We start from the raw sequence: 17371 nt of genomic DNA on the forward strand, positions 1-17371 counted from the left end.
TTATTTTTTAATATAATTTTCAATTCAATTTAAATATTTAAAAAATAATATATATATATATATATATATAAATTAATTTGAGTAAATATCAAACTAAGTTAAAAAGTCATTTTTATAATATTTAAATTAAAATTAATAAATTAAATTATAAAATCACATATATTCGATTTTTATAATAAGCAGGTTGAGTTTGATTTGAGTGATTTTTATTGACTTTAAATTTTATTTTTATAATTTAATTATTGTTAAATATTATATATATATATTATCACACGATTAATTAAAAAATAAAATATTAATTTAAGATATATTATTCAATAAAAATAAATAAAAATAAAAAATAAAATAAAATTATTTACATATTTCTCTTTTTTATATATATTCGGTTTAGGTTTAATTTGGATTTAATTTTTATTATGTCAATCAAAAATTCAAATTGAAATTTAAATTTATAATTATTTATAAATTATAATAAATATTTAAATATATAAAATCATAAATTTCAATTTGAATTTATTTGTATATTCCTACGCGACACTACTCAGCACAACCATTTTGTATATATTACCAAAAACAATAAGCATTTGCAACAAATCAGAGTGGCGCAGCGGAAGCGTGGTGGGCCCATAACCCACAGGTCCCAGGATCGAAACCTGGCTCTGATATGAGAAAAGCTTCCCTAACAATTTTAATTTCCGTGCGGAGGCAATGGCGGGCTGGGCTCATGACCCTCCCAATGATCTTTTATCTTGTATGAATTGGATTTCCCTTCCCTATGAGTTCAATGAAAATTTTATATTTTTTCTTTATTATTAATCTAGATTTTATCCTACAAAATTAATTTTGTAGATTAATAAAATATTTATTTTTAAATTTATTAATTTTGAATTTTTATTTATTATATTTATTTAAATTTACTAATATGTTTAAACTTTTTATATTAAATAAAATTTTAATTCTTCAATATTTTTTTATTAATTATACAAATTTTAATTTTATAATTTTAAAACGTTAATATCAAACCCTATTCATCATATAAAATAATGTAAATTAAAATTGAATCAATAGTAAATAAAAATATTAAAAAGAAAATACATAAAAAAGCTTCACTAACATCCCTCTTAAAATATACCTTGCATTCAATCATCATATTTGTTTCCAATAATGTCCAATACATTTTTAATGTCATTCTTGTATGGATTTTTTTAATTATATTTCTTTATTTACCAAACATAATATATACCATATAACATATATTTAAAAATAAATCATTAAATATAAATTTAAATAATTTATGTATTAAATTCTAATAAGAACATTTTAAAATTATTTATCTCGATGAAAATGTCAAGATAAATACTTAAAATTGTTTGGAAAAAATTAATTTTATGTGTAAAAATTAATTTTAAAACACATATAATTATAAATAAAAAATTAATGTATTTTATTGTTACTTGATTTAAAATAAAGTAAATTTTACTTTGTTCCATAAAATAAAGTGATTTAACGAAATTTTATAATTTAACTCATGTAATTTTTGTAAAATGAAGTTTTTTTTAAATAGTTAACTATGAAAAATTTATTAACTTAATGAAAAAAATTATTCACATAAAAAAATATATGTAGTATTTTTTAATAATATTAAAAAATATTATAAATAAAATTAAATAAGATCTGTTTATTTATCATTTTACATATAATATATATTATTTTAAATAAAATTTAAAATATTATGAAAAAATGATAATTTAATATATTAAAAAAATTTTATTTTTATTCATTAAATTAATAAAATTCTTCATAATTAATTATTTTTAAAAAATCATTTTGAAAAACTTAATGCAATATATTTTAAAATTTCATTAAATTATTTTATTTTCTATTTTTTATAAGAAAATAATTTTATTTTATTTTAAATCAAATAATTATAAAATAAAAAAATTATATATATCAATATATTGTATGGAGAAATAAAAAGAAAAATGCATTGAGCACAGGATATTGACCCAGTACATGATAGAAGAAAGGTGCACTTTCTATTGACTTCATGTACTAAAGTGGAATTTCGACGATTGGTTGCTCTTCTTCCTGTTCCATCTCACTTCCATACATTAGAGCTCTACCAGAGGACTTTACTGAATCAGAGAAGAAGAAGAACAGACGATGCCCAGGCCACAATTTGCCACTCTGATACTTTCTTTCTTCTGTCTTATCAGTTTGTCTTCATGGACCCTACATGCTCAGACCCTACCACCTGCAAGGTACGATGGGTTCGTTTACCAGAATCGCCCAGGTGATGCCGACTCCATCCTGATTGAGGCCTTCTATGATCCTGTCTGCCCCGATAGCAGAGACTCATGGCCTCCTCTCAAACAAGCCCTTCGTTACTATGGTTCTCGCACTTCGCTCGTTGTTCACCTCCTTCCATTGCCGTCAGTATCTCTTTCTTGAAAATAGGAAAAAAAATAATTATTTTTGTGCATTTGGTGCTAGTTCTATTTGTTTTATTTAGTGTTGCTGGACTCTGGGGAAATTTTTCTTTTAATTTTAATCTATACCCAAGTCGTGGTTTGCAATTTACAGAGATGCGGAATGTGGGAATTCATGATCCAAAGTGCCAAATAGAAAAGGATTAATTAGGATTAAGCGGGAAAAGAAAGTATCAGGGTCTCAATTGGGTTGCTTTTGTTGAAGACCTATTTGCTATTTCCTTGTTCTATCTATGCTTTATTAGTGTGTTGTAGATCATAAGTGTTGTCCTGTATATTCTCGTGAGATGCTGGTAGCATTTGACATTTGAAAAGTTGTCCTGAATTCTTAAGACGGTTCTTGGTTTGTACCACTCCACAGGGGCCAATGGATTCTTTATTTTGCAGGATAAATCCGTGTTCTTATGTGCAGTAGACAGGCTATTTCTCCCTCATTATTAAATTAGAATTTGGAAATCCAAGCCAAATCTATTCCATCCCAATTTTTTATTTAATCTATTTTACTGTGACTGTAAGCATATAAAGAACTGTAAGATCCATTCGAAATTTGTTATCTAATTTCTTCAGTATGTGTTGCATGTGGAGTTTTGTTTGTGCTCTGGTATTGAAAACATATGCTGAACATCTTTTTTCTTGAATTGATTTATTAACGTTCATTCTGGAAACTGCAGATACCATGACAATGCTTTTGTCGCTTCTCGTGCTTTGCATATTGCAAATCTGCTGAACACTTCTTCTACGTTCCCCTTGTTAGAGCAGTTCTATGAACATCAGGTTAGAATCTCAATAATAGTGGTCTATGTCTCAAGTTTTGGAAGGATAATTACATTTGCTCTCTTAATAAGGGGAAACTAATTGTGGTGTAGCAAGCTGAACATTTTAGATATTGATTCCACCTTTATGGTTTATGCCGGCTCCTTGTCCCTTGTATGCTTAAACATTGTGATATTCTAGAACATTAACATATAGAGGGAAAATTTTACCACAGGCATTGGTCTTTTTCATTTGAACATGTATCTTTAAGGTTAAGGCTTTAACCTTTGTTATGTTCAGATTTTGTTTGTCTGTACATGTTGTGGTTTGATTTGTTTTTACTACTGATCTATTAAATTAGCCCTTGATTTATCTACTACACCTATCTTATGACCAACTTGTCCATTAGTTTTAATTAGTGGAGCTTCCTGTTAGTTTCAATTAGGTGAATTTTAGTTTTTGTTGTTACAGCAATTTGAGTTTTGTCATGTGGACTAACTAGTTCTGTGCTAATATCAGGAGAGGTTCTATAATAATGAAACACACAACTTATCAAGAGCTTCTGTCGTAAAAGAAATGGTGAAATTTGCCACGGAAGCAGTTGGGAACTCTTATTATTCTGCAATTGAATCTGGTTTTAATGACAGAAAAACTGATCTTAAAACAAGGGTTTCCTTCAAGGTAAGATGAGATTCAATTAAATTTATGAGGTGGAATGTTGCCATTCACCGGAATTGTTTTCTGCTAATTGCCATTTCTGTTCAACATCTTTGCAAGCTATACAGTCTGGTTTTCATACTTTATTTTCCTCTTACCTCTTAGCATACCATTGATCTTCAATATCTGTATGTGATACAGTATAGTACTTCAAGAGGAGTATTTGGCACTCCTACTTTTTATGTCAATGGATTTGCATTGCCTGATACTGGCTCAACCATAGATTACAATGGCTGGAGAAGTATTATCGACCCGCTGATTAAAGCAAAGGGCAAAAGTGAGGAGACTTTGCATTTCTTACTGTGAATAATTTATGGCAATATATATCATCAGAAGAAAAAAGCATTGTACTATTGGTGTTGAAGTTGTGATAATGCAATAAAACGTTTTCAGTATTTGAAACAGAGAGATGATGTTACTGCTGCTAGCTATTCCTATTCAGAACGAAAGTTCATGCATGAATTCAGCATATGACAATCATGGACCACTGGCTAAGTGAAACTTATATGGATTCACATCCAATGGCTCACCATTTTTGTGTTGAATTCGTGTAGAATAGCATTTTCCTTTTTAAAATGTTTTGTGTTGCTTTTCTTCTATTATTTTCATGTAGATGATAAGATCTAACTCTATCACTAATAAAGTATACTTAATACCTAGTCCAAATGGAAGGATGAAAATTGGGTGTTAAATTAAGTCCTTGCTTGTGAGGGCCTGTTTGAGCTAGACCTGGCAAAGGGCCATTCAGAGCCGGGTTTGGTGATTCGTGTTCAAGGTTGGATTGAAATAAGAATAGCATTGGGTGGGTCTAAGGTGGGGATCACCCCTTCCTCCCTGCCCCGCAGGGAATTGAGGTTTGGTTGGGTACCTTCTCATCAAAGACCAGAGCGGGGCGAGATTACTATGGAGATTTGTTTAAATCTTTTCAATTTAATTTAGTATCATATAATATAAGTTTATTTATTGAAAAATAAATTATAAGTTGAAAATATAAGCTTTAAGCATAATTTTTATTTATATATTTTCAAAATATTATATTATCTAAATATATAAATACATAAAAATAAATTGTTTTTTAATAAAAAATAATAATACATTATTAATTTTGAATTTTTATTTATTATATTTATTTAAATTTACTAATATGTTTGAACTTTTTATATTAAATAAAATTTTAATTCTTCGAAATTTTTGTTTTATTAATTATAAAAATTTGAATTTTATAATTTTAAAACCTTAATGTCAAACCCTATTCAACATATAAAATAATGTAAATTAAAATTAAATCAAGAGTAAATAAAAATAGTGAAAAGAAATACATAAAAAAAGTGTCACTAACATCCTCTTAAAATATACCTTACATTCAATCATCATATTTGTTTCCAATAATGTCCAATACATTTTTAATGTCATTCTTGTATGGATTTATTTAATTATATTTCTTTATTTACCAAACATAATATATACATATCGATGTTACCTGCTCTTATTGGGTCACCAATTGAGTATAATTAAATCATATGTTGTTTGAAATTTACAAAAAATAAATAAGGTAAGCGACTTAGTGATAGTCACTTTAACATTTAAGTCAGAGTATTTTCAAGGATTTTGTGATGGCAATATAACAATAAAGAATGAATAATGTATAGATTTATCTGAATAGATGCCGAGAGTTTATTTATATAGTGACACGAGACGTTCTAACAAGATTTTTGGAATTCCATTAATTAGTGTCAAGTTGTATGCTTCCGTATATTACGAAAACATACTTTATTAAGATGATTCTCGGCGATAATCACGCTTGTTATTTTTTAATGGTTTTTGTTATGTTCATGTCTTTTCGAACTCGTTCTTATTACTTACATGAGCTCTATTTTCATCCGACTTTCTTGTATTTGGGATTAACACATTTTGATTGATATCATATTTTTGCTTTTCAAATTTTACTGTTAAGTATCCGATCCTTATTAAATCAAAGGGATCCAACTCATTAGAGATTGACTTGGATCATAGGATACACTATATCACATATATTTATAAATAAATTGTTAAATATAACTTTGAATAATTTATATATTAAATACTAATAAAAAACATTTCAATATTATTTATCTCCATGAAAATGGCAAGATAGATACTTAAAATTGTTTGGAAAAAAATTAATTTTATGTGTAAAAATTAATTTAAAAATATATATAATTACAAATAAAAAAATTGATATATTCTATGATTACTTGATTTAAAATAAAATAAGTTTTACTTTTGTTACAAAAAATAAAATGGCTTAATAAAATTTTATATAAAATAATTTTTTTAAATAGTTAATTACAAAAAATTTATTAACTTAATAAAAAAATGAAATTTATTTACATAAAAAAATATTATAAATAAAATTTAATGTGATTTATTTATTTATCATTTCATATTTAACATGTATTATTTTAATTAAAACTTAAAATATTGTGAAAAAAATGATAATTTAAGCTATGAATTTTTTTCTTAAATTAATAAAATTATTCGTAATTAATTATTTTATAGAAAAAATCATTTTAAAAAGCTTAATGAAATAAATTTTAAAATTTTGTTAAATTATTTTATTTTTTATTTTTTATAATAAAATAATTTTATTTTATTTTAAATTAAATAATTATAAAATAAAAAAATTATATATATCAATATATTCTTAGAAAGGTGTGGAGAAATAAAAAGAAAAATGTATTGAGCACATGATATTGAACCGATACATAACACTTAATAAAGATGCACTTTCTGTTGACTTCACGTACTAAATTGGAATTTCGATGATTGGTTACTCTTCTTCCTGTTCCATCTCTCGTCCATACGTTAGAGCTCTACCAGAGAACTTTACTAAACCAGAGAAGAAGAAGAACAGAGGATGCCCAGGCCACAATTTGCCACTCTGATAATTTTTTTCTTCCGTCTTATCAGTTTGTCTTCATGGACCTTACATGCTCAGACCCTTCCACCTGCAAGGTACGATGGATTCATTTACCAGGATCGCCCAGGTAATACCGACTCCATCCTGATTGAGGCCTTCTATGATCCTGTCTGCCCCGATAGCAGAGACTCATGGCCTCCTCTCAAACAAGCCCTTCATTACTATGGTTTTCGCACTTCGCTCGTTGTTCACCTCCTTCCATTGCCGTCAGTATCTCTTTCTTGAAATTAGAAAAAAAAATTAATTATTTTTGTGCACTTGGTGCTAGTTCTATTTATTTTATTTAGTGTTGCTTGACTCTGGGGATTTTTTTCTTTTAATTTTAATCTATACCCAAGTCGTGGTTTGCAATTTGCAGAGATGCGGAATGTGGGAATTCATGATCCGAAATGCCAAATAGAAAGGGATTAATTAGTATTAAGCGGGAAAAGAAAGTATCAGGGTCTCAATTGGGTTGCTTTCGTTGAAGACGTATTTGCTATTTCCTTGTTCTTTCTATGCTTTATTAGTGTAGTGTAGACTTATGCAAAAGTGTTGTCCTGTATATTCTTGTGAGATGCTGGCAGCATTTGACATTTGAAAAGTTGTCCTGAATTCTTAAGACGGTTCTTGATTTGTACCACTCCACAGGGGCCAATGGATTCTTTATTTTGCAGGATAAATCCGTGTTCTTACGTGCAGTAGACATGCTATTTCTCCTTTATTTAAGTTAGAATTTGAAAATCCAGGCCAAATATATTCCATCCCAAATTTTTTTTTCTATTTTACTTTGACTGTAAGCATATAAAGAACTATAAGATCCATTAGAAATTTGTTATCTATTTCTTCATTATGCGTTGCATGTGGAGTTTTGTTTGTGCTCTGTTATTGAAAGCATATGCTGAACTTCTTTTTTCTTGAATTGATTTAATAACGTTCATTCTGGAAACTGCAGATACCATGACAATGCTTTTGTCGCTTCTCGTGCTTTGCATATTGCAAATCTGCTGAACACTTCTTCTACGTTCCCCTTGTTAGAGCAGTTCTATGAACATCAGGTTAGAATCTCAATAATAGTGGTCTATGTCTCAAGTTTTGGAAAGATAATTACATTTGCTCTCTTAATAAGGGGAAACTAATTGTGCTGTAGCAACCTGAACATTTTAGACATTGATTCCACCTTTATGGGTTATGCAACTTCTTGTTCATTGTATGCTTAAACATTGTGATATTATAGAACATTAACACATAGAGGGAAAATGTTACCACAGGCATTGGTCTTTTTCATTGAACATGTATCTTTAAGGTTAAGGTTCTGTTTCTGTACATGTTGTCTGATGTATTAAATTAGCCCTTGATTTATCTACTACACCTTTTTTTAGCCAAGTTGGCCATTAGTTTTAATTAGTGGAGCTGCCTGTTAGTTTCAATTAGGTGAATCTAGTTTTTGTTGGTGCAGCAATTTGAGTTTTGTCATGTGGACTAACTAGTTCTGTGCTAATATCAGGAGAGGTTCTATAATGCTGAAACACACAACTTATCAAGAGCTTCTGTCGTAAAAGAAATAGTGAAACTTGCCACGGAAGCAGTTGGGAACTCTTATTATTCTGCAATTGAATCTGGTTTTAATGACAGAAAAACTGATCTTGAAACAAGGGTTTCCTTCAAGGTAAGATGAGATTCAATTAAATTTATGAGGTGGAATGTTGCCATTCACCTGAACTGTTTCTGGTAATTGCCATTTCTGTTCAACATCTTTGCAAGCTGTATGGTCTAGTTTTCATATTTTATTTTCCTCTTACCTCATAGCATACCATTGATGTTCAATATCTGAATGTGATACAGTATAGTACTTCAAGAGGAGTATTTGACACTCCTACTTTTTATGTCAATGGATTTGCATTGCCTGAAGCTGGCTCAGCCATAGATTACAATGGCTCAGCCATATTTGAGTAGTTTTTACTTACTTTAATTTTTAGTTTTTATAATTTAACTATTGTTAAATATTTTTTATATACATATTATTGCATATTAATTAAAAAATAAAATATTAATTTAATATATATTATTCAATAAAAATAAATAAAAATAAAAAATAAAATAAAATTATTTACATATTTCTCTTTTTTATATATATTCGGTTTAGGTTTAATTTGGATTTAATTTTTATTATGTCAATCAAAAATTTAAATTGAAATTTGAATTTATAATTATTTTTAAATTATAATAAATATTTAAATATATAAAATCATAAATTTCAATTTGAATTTATTTGTATATTCCTACACTACTCAGCACAACTATTTTGTATATATTACCAAAAACAATAAGCATTTACAACAAATCAGAGTGGCGCAGCGGAAGCGTGGTGGGCCCATAACCCACAGGTCCCAGGATCGAAACCTGGCTCTGATATGAGAAAGGCTTCCCGAACAATTTTAATTTCCGTGCGGAGGCAATGGCGGGCTGGGCTCATGACCCTCCTCCCAATTACCTTTTATCTTTTATGAATTGGATTTCCCTTCCCTATGTGAATTCAATGAAAATTTTATATATTTTCTTTATTATAAATCTAGATTTTATCCTACAAAATTAATTTTGTAGATTAATAAAATATTTATTTTTACATTTATTAATTTTGAATTTTTATTTAATATATTTATTTAAATTTAGTAATATGTTAAAACTTTTTATATTAAATAAAATTTTAATTCTTCAATATTTTTTTATTAATTATAAAAATTTTAATTTTATAATTTTAAAAAGTTAATATCAAACCCTATTCATCATATAAAATAATGTAAATTAAAATTGAATCAATAGTAAATAAAAATATTAAAACATACTTTAGTGTCAAGTTGTATACTTTCGTATGCTATGAAAACATACTTTCTTAAGGTAATTCCTAGAGATAGCCACGTTTATTGTTTTCTAATGGCTTTTGTCATGTTCATGTCTTTTTAAACTCATACTTACCTACTTGAGCTCTATTTCCATCCAGCTTTCTTGTATTTGGAATTAACACATTTTGATTCATATATTCGGCTGTGGTGTCACGACCCAACCTATGGGCCGGACCGGCACTAGGACCTGGGCCAGCCTAAAGCCCCCGAGGCCCGTAGTAAGCCTAACTATTCACTAACCCAACTCTAAGGCCCATTTGGGCCCAATTTCAAGAATTCAAACGGACAGAGTCCAGTCATAAAGTGGACCTTTCAACGGAGAGTTCTTGACTTACTCGACCTGTAAACAAAATATATCATCATTTGGGGAGCTCAGCTCACCCTCCACATACTCAAATCAACATAAAGATAAATGGGAGCTCGGCTCCCTCATCCAGTCCATCAAACATGCATATAATAATTTTATAGGTCCACATAACAGTTTATATTACAGACCCAAATCATTTAAATATTTCTAACACATGCGAAAATTCTAGGAGTAATTAAAATTACACAAATATTGGTAAACAACCTGCGAAGGAGAAAAACAGGTTAACCACAATAAAATCCTCCTGTAGCCTGAAAAAATATTGAACATGATTGAGCGTTCGACTCAGAGAGTAAAATATCAATTTTAACCATAATCTTTATAACTATCTGAAACTAATGCACCCTGTAGAGTGAAATTGTAACAACCCATATAAAAAAAATAAATAAATAAATAAAAAAATAATAATAATATTGCTGATGGGATTTTTGGCGTGTGGCAGTGGGTTTCCCACTGTCACAGCCAACTTTTCTTAAAAAAAAAAAAAAAAAAAAAAAAATGTTTCAAAAATCGGGAGGAGGAAACCCCCCCCCCCATTCCGCTTCTTTCCCGCTCCTTCCCTCTCTTCTTCTTCTTCCTTTCTCCGGTGGCCACGGCGGCGTCCCAGCAGCTCCCCACCCGGCGGCGACCCTCGGCGGCGTCCATGACCACCGAACGGCGGCAAGAGAGGAGAAGAGAGAGAAAACGCGCCTGATGGCGGCTTTCGGCGCGATTCCGGCCGTCCGACGTCCGATCGAGGCGATTCCGGTGGCGTTGAAAGCTTGTTCGAGCTTTCTTTTGATACCAATTTTGAAGCAAATGGAGGTCGGATGAGTGAGATATGGAGGAGAGAAGTTTGGGTTTTTCAAGCTTTTTCGGATCTCGACGATCCGACCGTTGGATCGACGATCCGAGACCACATATGGACCGAGGAAGAGGAGAGGAACATGGGGTATGATCAGATTCGGAAAATGTTGCGGCGACCGGCGTCACCATCTTGCGGTGGTGCCGGCGGTGGCTCCAGTGAGCTATGGAGATGGTTCAACTTCCAGAGGCTTCCTCATAAATTTTCAGAATTTTTGAGACACAGATAAACTTCGGGTAAGACAATTTTTATTATTTCTCATGCAGTAGAGCATAAATCTGTGTTTCTTAAAGCAGAAAAATTGGAGAAAAATTCTAAGAAAAATATATGATGAAAGTAAAATTATTTGGAGATATTCTATGGTGTTAGTTGAATTTTTGGGTGATCGTAGAATATTTTTGAGAAATATGGATGGATTTTAGTTAAATTTTTAGCATATAGGCATATAAGATTGTTTGAAATTAAGATGTTTAAATTTTATATGATTGGTTGAAACTTGAGGATGGAGGTTTAAATATGTGAATATTAAATTGGGTTGAATTAATAATATGTTAGCTGATGGAAACTTATGGAATTGAGTAAAATTCTTGAATAAAATATTCATGGGTGACTAGAAAATTACAATTCATTTTGCAATAGCCTTATAATATTATTAAGGACCGCGGGGCAAAATTTTAGAATTTTTAGAGCTTGTTTGAGTGGATTTTTGAAAAATGTCAATTATAGGGACTAAAACGTAATTTTTAAGATTTTGAGTATTGTCTGATTTGGAGGGCCCAGGAGGGGCCATGTGATATTGATGAGGTGTGATTGTGGGAATTGAGAATTTAGAAGTGTTGTTTGAGCCTTTTTGCAGGTTGGGTAGGTCCCAGGTATAGGGGAGACTCTGCCGGATTTTCGGCACGACTTAGGACGTAATTGGTCTTTTCTTGAATTGTATTGAGTCAATTGTATTAAATAATTGTAATATAATTGTCAGGTGAGCCGGGACAGCCTTCTTCCTCCGCCCAGCCGCCTCAGTGACCATCGTCAAGTCTGTGAGTAGAATATTAATTTTAATTGTAATTTCGATATTATTATATGTTCAAGCATGCCCATGCATCACTTATATGCATATATTTATGTAGTTAAACTCTAGGCACGATTTATGTTGCATTCATAACTGTTGATGTGCCATGGATGTTGTTGTGGTAATTTGGAGCAGTGTGCGTGCGTTGGCGTGCGTGTGATGTGGTGTGGACTATGGATAGGACGGGGTAGTCACGGCTTGAGTAATTCGCTGGGACCCGATCCTTCGAGGGGTAGTCACGGCTTGAGTAATTCGCTGGGACCCTCGATTTGGTTATTAAGTGGAAGTCCGAGCTTGAGTAATTCGCTGGCACCAGGTTGGATTTAAGAGAGCTGTATAGGGGATCAGCTCCCATATGTTATGATTGATACTACAGGGTGTGTGAGTGCTCCAAATTACCTTTTTGATGTTATGATGTGAAAATGATGTTGATGTTGCATTTCACTCTACAGGGTGCATTAGTTTTAGATAGTTATAGAGATTATGGTTAAAATTGATATTTTACTCTCTGAGTCGAACGCTCACTCCTGTTCACCATATTTTTCCAGGCTACAGGAGGAGACATTTTTCAGAATAACCTGTCCCTTTCCTCTCAGGTTATGAAAAGATTACTTAATTGTATTATTATTCTCTAAATTTGTAATTTAGGACTCCGCATGTGCTAGTAGTAGCATTAAGCCTATCAGAGACTGTATGAATTCAAGTTTTCATATTAATAAATGAAAAGAAAAAATTTTTATGAGTTTTAAATGGTTATAAATGAGGTAATAGGGTTGAGCTGGGCTCCCCTGATTTTAGTTTTCTGAAAAGTTCTGGGCTAAGTTGGCCCAAAATGAAATTATAACAGTTTAATTTAAATTATCTTATATGCATATTGGGTCCAAATTGTGGGCCTGGTTATGGATTTGAGGAATAGTTAGGCTTACTACGGGCCTCGGGGGCTTTAAGCTGGCCCAGGTCCTAGTGCCGGTCCGGCCCATAGGTTGGGTCGTGACAAAGTTGGTATCAGAGCTTAGGCTCTAGATTCATGGGAAATAATATACTTGGGAGTGTAAAAGGAGTCTTGTTAGGATGTTACATGCGGAGTATAGGATTCTGTTTCGTCTTTTTCTGTAATTCTTTGTTTCTAGAATCTGCGTTATACCTCGGGAAATATAAGATTACCTCAGTTAGTGTCTTGATTTTTCGCAGTACGTAAATGTGAAATAGAGTTAGTAGACATGTGAGGTCTATCATGAGGATACGTACTCCAAGAAATGTTATATTTTTGTCAGTATGGGTTTAAATGGTGTGCCCATTTCGTGCAAGGCACGAGTACATAAAGATGAGTCTTGAAAGTACAGTTGCCCTAGATAAGGATGAGGATACCCATCTTGGCAATCATCGTGGATGACCCAATGAATAAGTTTGTGATAATAGAAGATTCGGAGAGATAAGAAATTAGGAGACCTAGTCCGCAGACGTATCGTAGTAACTATACAATGTTCTCGATGTCCGCTCTGTAGTGCAGATTCTGATCGACATGAGATTATTGTATAGAGCTGCGTGCATCCCCGTGGTGCTCCATAATGAGGGTATTTGCGGATGGCTTCTGTTTTGGTACAATTATACCAGAACAGAGTTCTATATCTGCAGAGGAGTTGGGAACTCCTGGTTAAGAGTCTAGAGCTAGAATATCGAAAGGTTACAGTTGGGTGATAACTAGAGTCAGTGACTCGGTTACCCCAGCATGAGCTAGAGTTACAATAAAAGTTGCCATCAGACCAGAGGTTTCGGACTAGTTACAAAGTAAAGGTGACACCTATAGAGTGAGAATAGTATACCTTGTGTGTATCAGTATGGAATAAAGTACAACTCTACTACCTAGAGAAGGTCGAAACTATGAATTGATGATTTATAGAGCTATGATATGATAAAAGAGTCATTAACTTAACATGGTTCTGGCAAGGTGGTAGATGTACCTTTGTTGCAGCAAGTTAGGATGTAGTCCTATCTTTTCAGAAGGGATCGAAAGTTATTACTAATGATGGTGACCAACCAAATAGTGCCCCAGATGGGACTGTAGAGTGTGGTAGAGAGTAGTTGGCTCGGGTATCCTAGAGAGGATACAAGTTCCATTATAGAAATCATATATAATCAGATCGCGATGGATGTAAATCCTTTGAATTGGATGACGGGTTTGGGTACCCGGAATCTTAAGTATTGGCGAATTGAGTAAATATAGAAAATAATAATAATAATAATGATAATGATAACAACAAATAAATAAAATTACTGCAGAATCAGTTCTCGAGGTAGTAAGGATATTATGTAAGCTAAAGGATAAGAATAGAGATCCTACAATAAAAGTATGACTGTAATTTCCTGAGTTCCTTTCTAACTTCACATTATTCAAAACAATAGTATAATCTAATTATAATAGTGTTAAGAGAAATAAATTAGCGAAGATAAATCATAGAAGGCCAATGGATAAAGAAAGTGCAGAATGAAGGTTTGGACAATTGATTGCAGATGCAATATAATTTAAATGCCAGTGGGAGTACTAGCTAGAGTGATCAAAGGACCAAATCTGAGTAGCACAGATATGTGATAACGTGGTAGAGACTCTGGAAGATATAGTTAGCAGGTACAGTTGTCATGTTAGGAAGAAGAATGGAACCAGGGACAGAATAGTCAAGTTCTATTTTGGGTAAGACAAAGGAAATAAATGAAAGGACAATTCGAAGGGCGCATAATAAAAGGAACAAAGTTAAGATATAGGGTAGGCTAAGTGTTATTTTTGGCAAGGTGAATGACAAGGATGGAGAACCCAAAATGGGACCATATTAGCAAGAATAGTGATGGAGGTATGGAATACAATAATAATGAGTAAAAAGCTAGAAGGTGTGCGATGATATTGTGGACTATCTAATTAGGCAGAGAAGAAGAAATTAGTAAGTAGTAAGTTGAATAAAAGTTAATCTAAGGGATCAAATAGGTATGATGAGTGAAAAGAATTATAGATAATGACACATAGGCTTGAGGTTAGACTTTTGAGATAGTGAGAAGGTAGTTAGAGGTTCGTTATGAATGTCAGGCAAACATTTTTAGTGTGATCAACAGAATCACTTTGCAATGAAGCAATAACGACAGAACAACAGTAGGGGTAGAACGAAAAGTGACAAGTCTGGGTGGTTATAAATCACTAGAAAGTTCAAGGATCAAATTAATGACCATAGATAAGGGTGGAATTAGTGTTGGAAGAATCTATTAGTGAGAGAAATCTTTCAGGAATCAACAAAAGTTAAGGGCACAATATAAACTATAATAGATATAAATCATAGGTCGAGTATAAGTAAAGTTAATAAATTATAAAATATTATGTCAGGAAGGACAATGGTACAGTATAGGGTTCAGGCAGATGATACCTTATAGGTAGAGCACAATTGTGCTAGGAGATGATGAAATTTGAAGAGAAAGACTAAGAAACATAGGTTAAACGTTATTATATGGACAATTGGGCGTAGTTGAATATAAGAGGATATTTTTCTTTCTTTTCAAGTTTAGCTTGTGCTTTTGATTCTAAAAGGTTATATAAGGAACAGAGACTGAGTCAAGGAGACCTAGTTATTTGAGAGTTTAGTAGGCACCAATTCATATACAATTTCGTGATATGAGAATGACAGTAAGTACGTACCTAGTGTTAAATACGAAATGACGATCAGAATAATGACAGGAGTCAAAAGGAGTTAGCTACCAAGGCTTGCCACCATTTTAAACTATGAGCTAGAGGAAGTACTATTTATGGATGAGTTTCAATAGATGAAATTGTTGCTGGTGGATAATTTGAGGTTGAAGTTTAGAAAGCTATATGCAGTATATGTGATTATATTAAGGAGAATGAACACATGAAGTATTTTGTTTAGAATTAAGGCATGGCACACATTTCCCATAGCCGTGTTAGTTCAGATGGAACTTATAGTTCTGGGGCTCATATCCATCCAGGATAAGTAATTTCCTACTAAGGCTGGTAGGGAATGATAATGTTCTGATAGTTAAGTTGGAAAAATGGGATACAAGGAAAATTTTCTATGGTTAATTATGAGTGTTACAAAAGGTGAAGAATGTGCTGGCAGGAGTAAGCCATAAGGTTAAAATTCTCGAAGTAATGGAACTAGTAATCAAGATAAGACTAAGAAATAAAATGAAAGTTAAAGTTGATGATGGGATGGATATCATTGAAGGAAAAAGGTGTAAGGGTGAAATAGGACTAAGATTAATGAATAAGTACAGCAGGTTGAAAAGATATCAACAATACTAAAAATAGGAAAAGGGAAGTGGATAAGATGCAAAGGACAGAAAAAGAGCTCGATAGAGCCAGTTATAATGATGAGGATAAGGAGGAATATGTATGCTAGGAACACACTAAGGGATGTTTAAAATAAGTTATTATGAGATGATAGATTAAAGGAGTAGTGGAGCCTCGATCTGAGTGCCAATGTGTCAGAAGTAGGCCACAAACTAAGAAGCTATAGGAAGAAGTCTAGATATTTCCATTCCAGAGAAGGAGTGAGAATTGATAAAGTCGCATGGATTGAGTTGTCAGGGAATATAAACACTTTTGTTACCTAGAAGGAGAGACCCAGTTTACTTTCCAATATTGATAAATGATACACTTGGCCCTTAGTAGAGACTCTACCTGACTAGTTACATAAGATGGACAGAGGTTGGTCTAAGTACCTTAGTAATGACACAAAAGGAGATTAAAAATTTGAAATATCATGGGAGTGAGAAGATTTATAGGTATTGACCACTGAGGTCATAAGACGAGTGAAGATCTCGAACAGGATGCCTAGACTAGGTGCTACAGGAAAGCTACTCATAAGATACCATGGAACAAGGAACATAAGTTATGTCATTAGGGAAAACAGATATTATTAAAACAAAGGAATGATGACTGAAGTCACCAAGAGACATGTTGGGGCGTAATAAAAGTGAGGTAAACACTAAAGTTGATTAAAGTTATGAGACATCAAGTCAAGAACGGTGAGGTATAGCGAATACTTAAAATGTCAGAAAATGGTCAATGAATAGTTAGAAGAGTTTGAAGAATAAATGTTTTACCAATCTGCATAATTTGGAGGAGTAATGATTTCACTTGTTCCGATAATCTTCTTTTCCATATCTCTTGTTTCTTCGAAAATTCGAGGACGAATTTTTCTTAAGGGGGGAAGAATGTAACAACCCATATAAAAAAAATAAAATAAAATAATATTGCTGATGGGATTTTTGGCGTGTGGCAGTGGGTTTCC

The 17371-nt window shown here is 32.0% G+C and overlaps 2 protein-coding genes, 1 long non-coding RNA gene and 2 other non-coding genes across 5 annotated transcripts; all 5 read left to right on the forward strand.

Annotated features, from left to right (window-relative positions):
• The first annotated feature begins 593 nt into the window (after window positions 1-593).
• TRNAM-CAU (transfer RNA methionine (anticodon CAU)) lies at window positions 594-665 on the forward strand. The gene has a single exon. It is a non-coding gene; the product is annotated as a tRNA-Met (tRNA).
• Window positions 666-2077: 1412 nt separating this feature from the next.
• On the forward strand, window positions 2078-4618 carry LOC131171721 (uncharacterized). The gene is made up of 4 exons (XM_058131631.1): window positions 2078-2432; window positions 3161-3263; window positions 3762-3923; window positions 4101-4618. Exons 1-4 carry the CDS (start codon window positions 2164-2166, stop codon window positions 4263-4265), a joined length of 699 nt encoding a protein of 232 aa, XP_057987614.1. The 5' UTR covers window positions 2078-2163; the 3' UTR covers window positions 4266-4618.
• A 2103-nt stretch (window positions 4619-6721) lies between these two features.
• LOC131171080 (uncharacterized) lies at window positions 6722-8853 on the forward strand. The gene is made up of 4 exons (XM_058130537.1): window positions 6722-7124; window positions 7853-7955; window positions 8405-8566; window positions 8743-8853. The coding sequence occupies exons 1-4, from the start codon at window positions 6856-6858 to the stop codon at window positions 8851-8853; spliced, it is 645 nt and encodes a 214-aa protein (XP_057986520.1). The 5' UTR covers window positions 6722-6855.
• Window positions 8854-9240: 387 nt separating this feature from the next.
• TRNAM-CAU (transfer RNA methionine (anticodon CAU)) lies at window positions 9241-9312 on the forward strand. The gene has a single exon. It is a non-coding gene; the product is annotated as a tRNA-Met (tRNA).
• A 1833-nt stretch (window positions 9313-11145) lies between these two features.
• LOC131171728 (uncharacterized) lies at window positions 11146-12822 on the forward strand. The gene is made up of 3 exons (XR_009142376.1): window positions 11146-11247; window positions 11991-12048; window positions 12629-12822. It is a non-coding gene; the product is annotated as an uncharacterized LOC131171728 (long non-coding RNA).
• Window positions 12823-17371: the final 4549 nt, after the last annotated feature.

Source organism: Hevea brasiliensis, chromosome 2, assembly GCF_030052815.1.
Source record: "Hevea brasiliensis isolate MT/VB/25A 57/8 chromosome 2, ASM3005281v1, whole genome shotgun sequence".
In the NCBI taxonomy this organism is placed as follows: domain Eukaryota; kingdom Viridiplantae; phylum Streptophyta; class Magnoliopsida; order Malpighiales; family Euphorbiaceae; genus Hevea; species Hevea brasiliensis.

What these genes read in the sequence shown, in the direction of transcription:
- LOC131171721 (XM_058131631.1), top strand. Translation starts at nt 2,164, where the DNA reads ATGCCCAGGCCACAATTTGCCACTCTGATACTTTCTTTCTTCTGTCTT. An exon ending in GTTCACCTCCTTCCATTGCC is followed by an intron (nt 2,433 to 3,160) that starts GTCAGTATCTCT and finishes TGGAAACTGCAG; the next exon opens with ATACCATGACAATGCTTTTG. An exon ending in AGCAGTTCTATGAACATCAG is followed by an intron (nt 3,264 to 3,761) that starts GTTAGAATCTCA and finishes TGCTAATATCAG; the next exon opens with GAGAGGTTCTATAATAATGA.
- LOC131171080 (XM_058130537.1), top strand. Translation starts at nt 6,856, where the DNA reads ATGCCCAGGCCACAATTTGCCACTCTGATAATTTTTTTCTTCCGTCTT. An exon ending in GTTCACCTCCTTCCATTGCC is followed by an intron (nt 7,125 to 7,852) that starts GTCAGTATCTCT and finishes TGGAAACTGCAG; the next exon opens with ATACCATGACAATGCTTTTG. An exon ending in AAACAAGGGTTTCCTTCAAG is followed by an intron (nt 8,567 to 8,742) that starts GTAAGATGAGAT and finishes AATGTGATACAG; the next exon opens with TATAGTACTTCAAGAGGAGT.